This window comes from Patiria miniata, unplaced genomic scaffold (assembly GCF_015706575.1).
Source record: "Patiria miniata isolate m_02_andy unplaced genomic scaffold, ASM1570657v1 HiC_scaffold_8, whole genome shotgun sequence".
NCBI classification, from domain to species: Eukaryota; Metazoa; Echinodermata; class Asteroidea; order Valvatida; family Asterinidae; genus Patiria; species Patiria miniata.
Genome location: NW_024037075.1, coordinates 968,184 through 981,850, shown reverse-complemented (window position 1 = coordinate 981,850; position 13,667 = coordinate 968,184). Strand labels below are relative to the sequence as shown.

Sequence of the window (13,667 nt, the reverse complement as noted above, 5' to 3'; positions counted from 1 at the left end):
CACGTTTCTTGCAGCAAAATGATCCTCAAAGTTCACTTCACCGCCAGGCAAGAACTTGATTTTTGTTCACACAAAAAAAACAACCCAGTCATTTACTGTTTATCATCGATATTGTGCTCAAAGTTTCATATATTGCAGTGTTGTACACATTTTATTGCTCAGAATGTAGTCATCCAGAAATTTCTATTATGATCTGACATAAAGTTCACATCACTAAAAAAGAAATTATAGGACTAGAAAAAACTTGGACCTATATTAGACACCTCAATCCCACTCAGGATGTCTCAGTCTGTAAATGAAATCTGCACACCGTGGCACTAAGATTTCTTTATTGTTTATAAGCAGTTTATTTCAGATTTGTTTTCGAGTTGTTCATTGTAACATGTAGGATACTTATGCTCGTCTAGCATGAACCATACACACAACTACACCCAAAATTCGGTCAGCTCTCATTAATACAAACTCACCACCCAAATGTTTATTTCAGAATTTTGCATTAAGAGGAGCATGGCTCCCATGGACATAAATTCACAGTGAGGACCAAGACTTTATATTCTCTATAACCAGAATTTGTATAAACAAAGCTTGTTTAAACGAGAGTCAACTGTAACACCATACTTCTGCAAGCAGTTTTCTTGATACAGCATTCTAAAAAATAAATCAGACCTTTTCTTTAAAGTCTACGCATTTTTAACGAAAACAAAAGTAGTTTCCCCTTTTGACTTGTTACTTTAAAAGCATGATACAGGGCAGTAATTAGAGTAATGACATCCAATTACTCCAAAAATATAATTATAGCAAGAAATGTAATCTTCCTTTCTTTTCGGTCATTTTTTTGGTTTTTAAAACAGGCACAACGTGGCTTCAGGGGCAAATTTATCTTCCAAGGTATGCTGGGGGAAACAGCTCAGGCGCTAGAGGTCAGAGGTCAAGGGTCATACGACAGCCAACACGAAGCCTTGGTCGACGTGTGATTGTTTAGGTTCCTTAAAAGTAACGGACACCATTTGCAACAACTAACTGTCAAAAATATCATGAAATATCCTACTTCATTGTGATATGTTGCACCTAGTGTGCCGTCATTTTTTCCAAGAAAAGAGGAATTACCATTATTTTCTTGCGATGTTTAGGACCAAACCATTATGCTTTGAATAGAAACCTGTTCTGTGTGACAAGAAAATTGAAAATGCATTTCACAATTTTCTCAAAAAGTATATACACCGAGCTGAAATTTCGACAATTTAGTTTTTTAAATAAGCTGCTTCATATTTATTGTATTCTTGTTCCTTGCCATCCGCAAAAACCCATTTTTTGTTGTAAATGGTGTCCATTAACTTTTTATATCACAGGACATAGAAGTGGCGTCAACCACACAAACACAAAATGATCAGACCAATATGTAGAATGCTGGCCGAAAATTTCTAATTAAAATAATCGAGGAAATGTATTGCATGTCTCATTATATGTTTGGAGTCTATCACAGTTTTAATGTACATATTTTAAAAAGTTTGACTTTATTGTAAAGACTTTGCATTATAAGTTTTTACATTTTTTTTATTATATGTCTGTTTAAAACAGTACATCTTGTATATATACATGATTATTAATCAATCTGATAAAGCAAATTAATATACATACATGTACTGCAGATTTTTTGTTACAAAGTACCGAGTACACACATGTAAATTGTCACAATATTGGAAACTGCAGCACGTTTCACTTTTTTTAAGAAAAACACAATTTGAAATGTGTTTGTATTTACTTAATGTAACTAAAAATTATTTTATTTCATTTAAGCTTTTTCCTGTTTTTTTTTGGGAAGACATTAATATTTGAAAGATCAAAAATCAAAAACTCAACAAAAAATTCTACGCACGTGGTTCTACTGGGAATTTTATGCCTTGAATCTTATTGTCGCACAGGTTCCAATATTACAGACACAATGAAAACAAAAATTCATCAACTGTTATTATAATTAAAAAAACTCTGCACATAATATATTTTTTCACTTGAAAGAATGTACCCCAATGCAGCGTACATACGGTAATCTTCTAAACTAAAATATTTTTAGCTTTATAATCTATTTTAAAGCAATCTTCATGCAAATTTTAAGTCAATGCCAAACATTGGTATCCCAAAAACAGGACAAGTATGTTAAAGCCGGTCCCAGAGTGCACAAAATTATGTTTGACTGATTCGGAACAGCTAAGCCTTTCATAGTGTAAGCTGAAAGATGGTTAAAACAGCCACTTTTGCATCCGCATGGACTCTTGACTTATTTTCTACACATGGAAATATGTGAAACACACGGTGCCAGACTAATTAACGCACAGGTGTTGTAGATGCTACATGATATACAGTCGACTCTCGTTGGTACAAACTCTGTTAATACCAAATTCTGGTTATAACAAACATAAGGCCTTGGTCCCGACTGTGCATTTATGTGCACAATGAATGGGGCTGGTGTTCCTCTTAATACAAAATTCTGATATAACAAACGATTTGGCAAGGTCCGAACGAGTTTGTATTAACGAGACTCGACTGAACATCAATTGTCAAGCCTCGTTATGCTGCCCCAAATCGGTGCTAGGAGCAATCCCCCCAAAAATTCTGAGTGCGCGGACCAATGTTCTTAAAACTGTGATTGATTTATCAAACAAAGCTAGGGAAGAGGAGTTCACAACTTGGATGATTTTGTCTTGTGCCCAACGAGACTCTCACAGTTATAAACACAAAGGGAGGCAAGCAATTTTTTACTGTTGTTTTGTTAGACCATATTTACAGAAAAAGTGTCTGATTTTTTTGACAGCAATATCTGTACACTTATTTTTTTTTTATTGAGGAACATTTTTTTTCTGTTGTATTTCTTCATTCTTGGTGCTTTCACACAATCTGAATAGGCTGTCACAAATATTGACAGAATATGTGACTGATATGTGAGCAATAATATCTATACACTGGTTTTTTTTTGTTGTTTTTTTTAATTTGTTGGAAAAGATCACATGTAATGTGCATAAGCTGTACAATTATTTACATAAATACATTTTCTGACACCAATGTCTATTAACTTTTTCTTGTAAATTTGTTTGGGGGGTTCCTTTTTTTTTTTTTTACAGTTTAGTAAACCAGCTCCAGTTATGAAATGTAAAATACAATGGAATGCAATCGATACTAATTTTAGTTACGAGTTAAAACAAATAATAATCTGTACTTTTAAAAAGCATAGGTAAAGAAACCCAATCCACACCATACTTTAGCAAATTCCCTACAATATCAGTAAATTTCCATTCCTGTCTCTGGTATACTTTATATATATACACACTATACGGACACCTTGGTCTATTTTGGCATCCCCTTCTTAGAAACATTCAGGCATGAGAATCTTCCTGTTCAAACAGGAATTCCAGTTTCTTTGATGCCCAAATTTCCGCGTTTTTATTTGTTTTGTGGCCTTTTTTGCCTGATTTCACATCCTTCATTCCTGATTTTACACATTTCCTTGTTTTTTTTCATTGAAATTCATTCTCGTGCCTGAAATCAGCTACTCTTTTTATTGGGGAAGCCAAAAAAAAATAATAAAAAAACAATAGAAATAAAATTATCTAGCGAGTGCAACTTGCAAGGGGAAAAAAAACAATTACATGTGTTGTCCGCGCTCACCAGGTAAAAGATTATCCAATAAGACTTCAACTTGGTTAACTCGCCCAATACATATTTTGTTCCCCATCTCCCCCCCCCCCCCTCCCAAAACCCCCCCAGATAAATTGGGTTAAAATGTCAAGGTCATCTATCTTTTTCCTTTGCATTCAGTTAGCCAATTATTCTACCACAGATTATATATCATCATGTAAAAATATGGAACAAATTTCAGTTCCTTTGTCATCGTTGATTTTCAGTAAAAAAAATTTTAAAAGCCAGTTGCATGGTTTGACCATAAATAATCACAAAAATAAGACATACATACATATATCGAGTACACATTATTGTAAAGTTGAACAAATAAATTGACTGCAGGGGCCTCCGGATTATCATTATGTTATACACATTATGACATTTTGATGCCAAACCCCAAAATATACTGTATAAGTTGGCAAAAAGACGTAACTTGTTACACCCTTTTGTCTCGTCACATTTAGCACAACAAGGATTTATCTAAACATATGTCATTACATGTATCTATTTTGCCCAAGATACGTCTCGCTATCTTTCTGTATGGACTTCAGCATTCGTTGGATGAAACAGTGGCCTCCGTAATTCCAAAAATTGACCGTATCTCAAAAAGTCCAAAATTCAAATTACAGTTGGGATGTGCAACATACAAGTCACCTTATGTACACAAAACGCCATCTTGGAATCACTATAAGGAACGACTGCTAAACAAGACAATCTTTTTTTTTGCTACAGCAGTGTTCTGCCTTACTTAATTATTCCAAGACCTTTGCTATATCCAGGCGTCCGTTCTCCACCAGCCACGAATAGAGGGCGCCCACTTTGGCTTGGGTGGTGGTCTCCCAGACTTGCAAAACACTCTTGGCGCCCTTGCGTGGGTCAGGGTCGTTCTCCCAAAGTCGTATCTTGTTCTTGGTGACCGGCTGAAAGACGCTTGGGTGCTGCTTCCTCAGCCAATCGGCTAGATCCTTCCAGTTGCGCACACCTGGCATACACAGACATGATAAACGGCAATTCAAGGGTTCACACCAGGCTTGCAAGGATGCTTTTTCAGTCGCTTAAAGGCACATCCGAGCATTGGTACAATTATGAAACTACACATTAAAGGCATAAACTTCAATCTCAAATTGGAGGAGGGACTTGTACCAAATACCCTGTGAAATGAATCCGTCTGAAATTGTATCGTTTGGAAGAACACAATCATTAAAGGAAGTTTGAAAAAAGTGTGTCAACAGACACACTTCAAAAACAAATTTATTTATTAATTACTGCCAAGATTGCATTCTAGTGGGAATCTACGTCACATATACTAACTGACTGAACAAAAAATCATGTTCCGAGTGCTGATTTAAGAAATGTACATTTATGAGAGTACGTGATTAACAAACGAAACAGTATCTTTGGAATCTGAAGTGCTAGCAACGTAAACCTCTTACCCCCCCCCCCCTTCACACAAAAAGGGAATAGGTGTTTCTTTATTTCCCAAAATGTATTATATTAAATTCAAAAAGTTAGTTGCTAGGACCGACACTCCACAAAGCCCCAAAACACCCACCATCGGTGTAGCTCAGCATCTCCTCAATGTCTTGAATCGTCGAGTAGGGCAAATTGCCAATCTTGGCATCATCTCCCGCAGCAGGGCCTGTGACAAAGAGGAACAAAAAGCTGAAAGCCAACTTTGAAGATGAATGGACAAGATAAGTTTGCGGTAGCACCTTGTGAATAAATCTCTTTTGTGAGTATGTGTGGTTCTGAAAAGGACCGGAGGGACTCAACGTTTCAAGCAGTATGCTCTGCCCGTCGTCAGGAGAAGAATGGAAAAAACAAATCTGTGCTTTATAAATTGCTCTTTTAGAATGAAGCCGAGCCGTTCCATTTTTTTGCGGATACCAGAGGGCCAGCGTAGCGTCCTGCTTTAACCTTTCTCACTCACTGACTGGACTGGTGACTGTTTGTAGACTGGTAAGGAGAATTGGGAAGTGCTAGTGTATAGGAGCACCTCGTATTACCAATGAATGAATATTTCTTGAAGGTATCTCGTACGTCCACTCTGCAGTTCTGGAGAAACTTCTGAAGTGCCCAGTGTTTGAGGAGGACCAGGCAGTGCTATTGTATAGGGGCACCCCATAAGGCCAATGAATGGGCGGAACTGTTTGTTTTTTATTCATGTTACCTATCACTCCTCCCTGGTTGACGTGTTTCTTGAAGATAGCTCGTACTTCTTTTCCACAGTTCTGGAGAAACTTCCGAAGCGCCCAGCGTTTGTCCAACTCGCTGTCCGAGTTATTCTTCTTGTAATACGTAGAACTCCAGTCCTCCATGACAGTGTCAAGTCGGCCGTTTCCCTAATGCAGAAATAAATACAGTATATTGTATGTGCACAGTTAAATGCTCAGTAAGATGGGGGTGGGGCATCTTTTTTGTACAGTCCATATTGGGATTAGGCTGCCATTTGGGGCAGATTAGGCTGCCATTTGGGACATATTGGGCTAATAGGGGTGCCAATGGGTGCATTGGGGGTGGGGTACATTTTTGTACAGTCAATGGGCGTATAGGTATTATTGGGCAGCCATTTGGGGTGTATTGGGTATATAGGGCTGCCAACGGGTGTATTTGGGGAGGGGTACTATTTTTGTCCAGTCAGTGGGCGTATTGGGATTTGGCTGCCATTTAGTACAGTCAACAGGTGTATTGGGGGTAAGGTACCATTTTTGTACAGTCAATGGGTGCATTTTGGGTGGGGTACTGTTTTTGTACAGTCGACTGGCATGTCAGGCTGTTGATGATGTTTTCTCAGACACGGATATGCCTGTGACATTTTGCCCTGTGGATGTCCCATGGGTAGTCAGTCACAGACTGCTTCGTTGGTAGGTTCAACTTACCTCTTGCGATCGGTATCCGATCTTGAGGCACTGCCCTTGAGAAATTCTGGGGCCATTGTGCAGGTCTTGCTTAAGGGCGTCGAAGTCAGCAACAAATGGATCCAAGAACCTCTCCAGGTTACTTAAAAAATTCCCTGTGAAAAAACAACAAAAACAAACAAACAAAACAAATGAACAAGCAACAGCTTTTTGACTTTTTTATTAGAGAGAACAGAAAACACACTCATTTTCTGGATTCAAACCCCAAACAAAATCACGATGACAATTTTAGCGCGGAACCAGCCTATTGCAAAATAGCAGCAACGTGCAATTTTTGCGGTGATGAGCTTCAATTTTCGCTGAATTCGCAAGTATCTCTGGACACTATCGATAAAGAGAGATACACCACTTTTCACAATTTGAAACCTGTCATGACTCTGCAGTTGAAACGCTTGAAAGTTGCCTACGTGGAGACACTGGCAATTTTGCCTATTAGTTATGGTATGGAGATCAGTTTTTTGATAGACATGTTTTCAAATTTCATCTACGCACAATGCTGCAAAAATTGTATTTAAAAAGAAATAATGTCGCGCATGCGCAGAGCTGAGCTGCTTTGAATGGGAACTAGCAACCGGTCCTCATATTTTAAGGGGGGCGGAGACCAGTCTAGCATGGAGCCACGCAAACTCCGTCGTCAGACTCACTCGTGAGCTCAGGTGTAGACTCCCGCTTGGTTTCAACAGGGGAGCTCTCCGCAGGGAACTCCTTGCAGAAATCCCTGGCCAGCTGATGCAGCGACTTCGCACGGATGGCAGTCAGCAAGGTGGGGACTGTGGCTGATCTGGAGTGTGTCTTACGCCAGTGCAGCAAACACTGGTAGCGTTGCTCCACTACGTGTGGGTGGCCAAAACTTGCATTCCCGATCTCGACGTCCGTAAGTCCCAGCTTTCGCATCAACGGTTTCCAGTCAGCAAGGGTGAGATTTTCCGAGAGCCATTCCATCATTTCTGTACTGACGGGACACTCGGTCTGATTTATGGTAGAAACATAATTTAATGAAAAAGAAGCAAGGTAACGTAATAAATGGAAAATCATGTGGGATCCATCTTTTAAAAAAAAAGTCTAGTGTATACCAACATGAGTGGAATAGTAAGAATAATTTGACAGATGGAACGTTTTGCCTCATGGATTTCATCTGTCACCCAGTTTTTCATTGCACGAATTAGAAACATGCTTAGACAACACGTGAATGAAACATAAACTTCTATTCACAGTGGAATAAAAGTTCTTTTCATTTTGCAATGTGCCCGGGTCGTGGATCGGGACGAATAACTTAATGACTTGTCATCAACAACCTACCAATCAGATGACCCGGATTCATTCAGGCGTTGTATAAAATGTGCTGAAAAAAGTCATATGCAACAGAATTCGGTAATTTCTTTGCATGTTTTATTTGTCCCCAAAGCATTAATACTATTTCCTTTTTTAACAGCATGTGAAACTGGGCGAAGGTATTCAGTCTGAGAATGCACTTGGACCAGCAATCATGATAGTCGCTTACCACTTTTTCCTTGCTGGAGACTTGGACGAAGCTGTAACTTCTGCTCTCAAGCTTGTCAAAGGCGCCTTGTTGGGAGGCCATAGCTGCGGCTTTGGTCTCAGCCGGGACTGCCGCTCTTCCTGCCGGTACTTTGCCTTCTCCTGCAGCTGTTGTTTCTGTCTGCGGAACGTCGGATCCGGCCAGTAGTGCTGACTTTAGATGGGTGTTGGGCAAGTCGGTGATCTGGCCATCCGTTTCCACAAGATGCTCCGAGCAGACGGGCGAAGGGCAAGACTCGGGATGCTCACCTCCAATCCGGACACTTGCCATGCCTTTCTCAAGGCTCTCAACTCTGGAAAGCAGCGGCCCCGGTGCAGCATCGCCTCTGCCATCAGTCGACACACCCATGCTTGACACGCCTGCTGCTTGACGTCGTTGAAGATCCTGCAGCATCTTCAACTCTCTTTCAAGCCTCTCTACACGATCACTGAGAGATTTCTTCTCCAAGAACCATGTGGCTTTTTGACTTTTCAAGTCCAAATTTTCACTCTCAGCCGCTGCAAGTTGAGCTTTCAACTCCTTGATTTCTGCATCTTTGCTGGAAGCATAAACCGTGAATGCTTGCACAATGCTCTCTGATGTAGGGGTCGCCATTTCAGAGGATTCATTTGGATCTTTAGCAGGGTTGGTACTTGCCATAGTCAACCAATTGTACGAATCTGTAAAAGAGTATCATATAGGAATACGTAATAATCAATGTCGGCTCTTTTGACCTCAAAGAAAACTAATGAGAAGTTGCGCATTGACTGAACTTTTGTATTGTCCTTGTTGTCTTGTCCTGATTGTTTTATTAATTTGTGTGATTTTTGTTAATGTAAAGTAAGTCGTACTTCATTTCTTCATTTTTTTACAACTGTTGGTCAGATTTGAATTATAATGTATGTTTTATCCAAACATTGTCTGTATAGTACCGCATGTGTAATTGATCTGGTATTATGATTTTAGGAATTTACTTTTAACCACTGTAATTTTATGAATATATCATTGTCCTAGGCCTGTACATCCGCGGGTAGTAGAGGAATTGCTTCGGTCTGTATCCCGGACCAGCCGCATTGCTAACCTGCATGAATGGAGCCAAAGACAGAGCCAAAACCGGGGTTAAAAAAAAAACCAAGAGGGCGTCCTCCAGCACAACGACAGGTCTCCGAATTGAATGGACAATTTCTCTTTTCTTCCCGCACGTAAGTGAACCTAACCACCACCAGTTTAATTTCAAATTCCCACAAAAGCCTGTTAGGGGCACATGAGACAGTTTCAGGACCTTTTTTTGTGGTGAAATCTGAAGATTTTGATTAAGGGTATGATGAGTGTAACTGATTTGATTAATGGTACACACAGTGATTAAGGGATGATCCTAAGACTCTAGCCAGACGATGTCAAAATGTAAAAAAAAAAAACGATTTGAAGAGTCTACTATATAATCGGACTAGTTTTAAATTAAAGATTTCACTATGTCAGTTAAATTAGGCAGTGCTGTTTTATCTTATGCAGTCAAAAAACCAATACCATATTTTTCCCAGTATTAAGTACAGTGGGAGTATTCAACTGGAGGCAGACCATATTAACCCTTTCCTTACCATGGGCGACTTTTGTCGACAAGAAGAACCCCCTTGCTGGTTCCCATGGGCGACTTTAGTCGACCAGGAAACCACACACAGAACACCCTCAACACAGATATATTCACTGCTTTTCAGAAAGGCGGCATGTTGATATGTTTGGCCGCTCATACATCAACTATATACCAGCTGAAAGAGTGTTTTCGGATCGTTCTAATGGTGTAGTTAATTCATAGTGTTGCCATTACAAAAAAATGAGAAAAGTGCTTCAGAAGTATCCACGCACAAATTGAGGTATGGAGTGCCATTTGGTCATGTGATGAAATGGCTTGCAGTTTGATAAATGGAACCAGATGAACAAACAGGCATAACTTTCTTATATTTGCACATATGGACTTCATTTTTACATCACATACAAGAGTAAGGTTCAAGGAACAAACTTTACACACAACACTTATGATTTAAATCACTCCTTGGCAGTGAAAATCTGGGTTGAAAAAAGTGAGTTTTGGACTTGTGGTCATTTTGTTCACGCTCTAGTGATTTCCGCATGACTGAGCAAACAATTTGGTCGTGGGGAGAGCCAAGTCAATAAACAATGTGGTAATGAAAGGGTTAAGGTTAATGCTAGTCTGAGTAACTTGTCGCCTTTTTAACGTACATGCGCGGATGCGGGGAGGGCATGAAGTAATTTTAATCAATAGAGGGCACGTTATTGGAAGCCTGGATGTACGGATGCAGGGTGGGCATGAAGTAAATTTTAATCAATAGAGGGCGCTTTATTGGATGCCTGGATGCACATGTGAATGAATATGGAGCATGTCAGCTGGAGTTACTCAAGCTAAGTCAACCCCAGACAGGGCTCCGGAGTGCTCTGAAACGTGCAAAACTAAACACGGCCCACTTTACTCACAGTTTAGCCAGCAAATTTCTCCAAGAATTCCACTGGAGCAAAGAAAATGTCCTCAGTATTTCACCAACCAAGTTTGCAGACTGAATTCAATTTTTAAAGGAGACTTTTCTTCAATATTTTGCACATGAGAGGGAAGTCAAGTGATTTCAAAATGATTGACCTCTTCATTCAGTCTCAATAGTCTGGTGGCTTGACTATGGAGAAATGTGTAGTAAATTGAGACTAGTTCCCGCTTCATGCTTCTTAAATTCTTTTGGCATGGTTGATTGATGCAGTACTGAAGCTGTGTTGGACTGGTTGTTTTAGGTGCCAGTCTATTTTCTTGTTTTGCATGTTTTCAATACCTTAAGTTTTGAGATCTTACTAGTCCCATACTCCTAGAACTATGAGGCTCCACGTAGTGGAGCCTCATAGGTTCAGAAGCCCGCAAAATTGTTGTCAGCACAAAACACTAATTAAGTACAAAAACGTCCATCCCAAGCAGGCCGTTTTCCACAGAACCGCTGCACAGTTTGCCCCTAAACTCCATACAATACCTCATGACATACTCACGTTATGTGCACCCAACAAACATCGGTGGATTCTGTCTGTTTTTCGGCAAAAATGATGAAAAATATGCCCTTTCCGCACTGAGCCAACCTAACACTTGAAACGGTCTAATGTCTAATTTTTGTGAAATTTCATGTTGAAATTTTGATACGCAAACGTGTGCAAATGTATCTGGAAATTTCACGAAAAATGGACAACTGAAAAAGGCAGCACTTTCTGATTAGCCTATATAGAGGGTGAGAATGCTTCTAAAGCAAAAAAAACCTACAAAGTAAGCCTAAATGTGAATATCAAAATTTGGCAAAGTCGACACGTTTTTGTACATGTGGATGTGTGGCCTATGTTTACGGAGGCAGTCCAGTAAATATGCCACATTTATGGGGCTAAGTCAACCAAACCAAACAACCGAACAACATTGACCAAACTACTCCTAGAACTATGAGGCTCCACGTAGTAGAGCCTCATAGGTTCAGAAGCCCGCAAAATTGTTGTCAGCACAAAACACTAATTAAGTACAAAAACGTCCATCCCAAGCAGGCCGTTTTCCACAGAACCGCTGCACAGTTTGCCCCTAAACTCCATACAATACCTCATGACATACTCACGTTATGTGCACCCAACAAACATCGGTGGATTCTGTCTGTTTTTCGGCAAAAATGATGAAAAATATGCCCTTTCCGCACTGAGCCAACCTAACACTTGAAACGTCTAATGTCTAATTTTTGTGAAATTTCATGTTGAAATTTTGATACGCAAACGTGTGCAAATGTATCTGGAAATTTCACGAAAAATGGACAACTGAAAAAGGCAGCACTTTCTGATTAGCCTATATAGAGGGTGAGAATGCTTCTAAAGCAAAAAAAACCTACAAAGTAAGCCTAAATGTGAATATCAAAATTTGGCAAAGTCGACACGTTTTTGTACATGTGGATGTGTGGCCTATGTTTACGGAGGCAGTCCAGTAAATATGCCACATTTATGGGGCTAAGTCAACCAAACCAAACAACCGAACAACATTGACCAAACTACTCCTAGAACTATGAGGCTCCACGTAGTGGAGCCTCATAGGTTCAGAAGCCCGCAAAATTGTTGTCAGCACAAAACACTAATTAAGTACAAAAACGTCCATCCCAAGCAGGCCGTTTTCCACAGAACCGCTGCACAGTTTGCCCCTAAACTCCATACAATACCTCATGACATACTCACGTTATGTGCACCCAACAAACATCGGTGGATTCTGTCTGTTTTTCGGCAAAAATGATGAAAAATATGCCCTTTCTGCACTGAGCCAACCTAACACTTGAAACGAGCACGCGTGCAGAATGATCGCAGTTATTTTCGGTTCGATCGCTCGGAGCGCGCCGCGGGGGGTATGGTGTAGGAGCGGAACGATAGTATGCACATGCGTACAAGTGCAAGTACGTACCCCCCCGCGGCGCGCTCCGAGCGATCGAACCCGAAAATAACTGCGATCATTCTGCACGCGTGCTCGTTTTAAGTGTTAGGTTGGCTCAGTGCGGAAAGGGCATATTTTTCATCATTTTTGCCGAAAAACAGACAGAATCCACCGATGTTTGTTGGGTGCACATAACGTGAGTATGTCATGAGGTATTGTATGGAGTTTAGGGGCAAACTGTGCAGCGGTTCTGTGGAAAACGGCCTGCTTGGGATGGACGTTTTTGTACTTAATTAGTGTTTTGTGCTGACAACAATTTTGCGGGCTTCTGAACCTATGAGGCTCCACTACGTGGAGCCTCATAGTTCTAGGAGTATGACCAAACATGCCAAACAACAACATGACTGATGTTTGAACAACATTCACATTGACCAAAACAAAACCACATGAAAATACGAACCGATTTTCCTTCCTGCCTATGAATAGTTCTCTAGCCTAGGGAAGATTGTCACATAATTTCGGTCGTCACCATGGTAACTGATAAATGTATTCCAAAGCTACGGAAAAGTTTAATGCTTCAAGCATTTCGTTTGCAACGTCCACAGCTTTCAGTACGGAAGCTTGAATTGCCTTCCGCGATACCGCGTTACCGCGATAATTTATCGCAGAAATCTGGAAATCAAAGATAAATCCTTCCGCGATACTGCATTACTGCGATAATTTATCACAGAAATCCAGAAATCAAAGATAAATCATTCAACGATACCGCGTTACTGCGATAATTTATCACAGAAATCGTGAAATCAAAGATACTGTTGCGTTCCTGCAAATTGCGTAGTTTACTTCTTTCCCAACCAGTCCATTCCACTCCGTGCACAGCGTAATGCTTGCAGCGATCCTGTGTGCCCTCACACAGCGCGAAGCTTACCACGAAGTCTTAGACACACGTATAAGTGTGCAGCACATTATACAGTACGCTATTGTATAGCGCGCAATGCATGTAGCTCTCACTGCTATTGAACATGTACCGCCATGGGACATGTACTTAGGACTTGGCCACTTTCCCTCCACCTTTCCCCGGAGTCGATGCGAATTCCCCTCACACACCTTACCTCGCATCCGA

General features: G+C 40.3%; 1 protein-coding gene across 2 annotated transcripts; it reads right to left on the bottom strand.

The window, feature by feature from the left end:
- Nucleotides 1-296: 296 nt before the first annotated feature.
- Nucleotides 297-13,151, bottom strand: LOC119719467. Of its 2 annotated transcripts, none has more exons than XM_038188940.1 (7): nt 13,005-13,151; nt 8,092-8,789; nt 7,235-7,559; nt 6,552-6,685; nt 5,843-6,014; nt 5,225-5,311; nt 297-4,654 (listed from the first exon to the last, which is right to left on the bottom strand). In XM_038188940.1, exons 2-7 carry the CDS (start codon nt 8,767-8,769, stop codon nt 4,425-4,427), a joined length of 1,626 nt encoding a protein of 541 aa, XP_038044868.1. In that variant the 5' UTR covers nt 8,770-8,789; nt 13,005-13,151; the 3' UTR covers nt 297-4,424. The 2 variants fall into 2 exon arrangements, with proteins under 2 accessions (XP_038044868.1, XP_038044869.1); XM_038188941.1 differs by lacking the exon at nt 13,005-13,151 and adding an exon at nt 10,600-10,644.
- Nucleotides 13,152-13,667: the final 516 nt, after the last annotated feature.

Coding starts and splice junctions, on each gene's coding strand:
- LOC119719467 (XM_038188940.1), bottom strand. CDS start 8,769: ATGGCAAGTACCAACCCTGCTAAAGATCCAAATGAATCCTCTGAAATG. Junction 6,015..6,551: donor TCGGATACCGATCGCAAGAG/GTAAGTTGAACC, acceptor TTTCTGCATTAG/GGAAACGGCCGACTTGACAC. Junction 5,312..5,842: donor CAACCAGGGAGGAGTGATAG/GTAACATGAATA, acceptor TCTTTGTCACAG/GCCCTGCTGCGGGAGATGAT.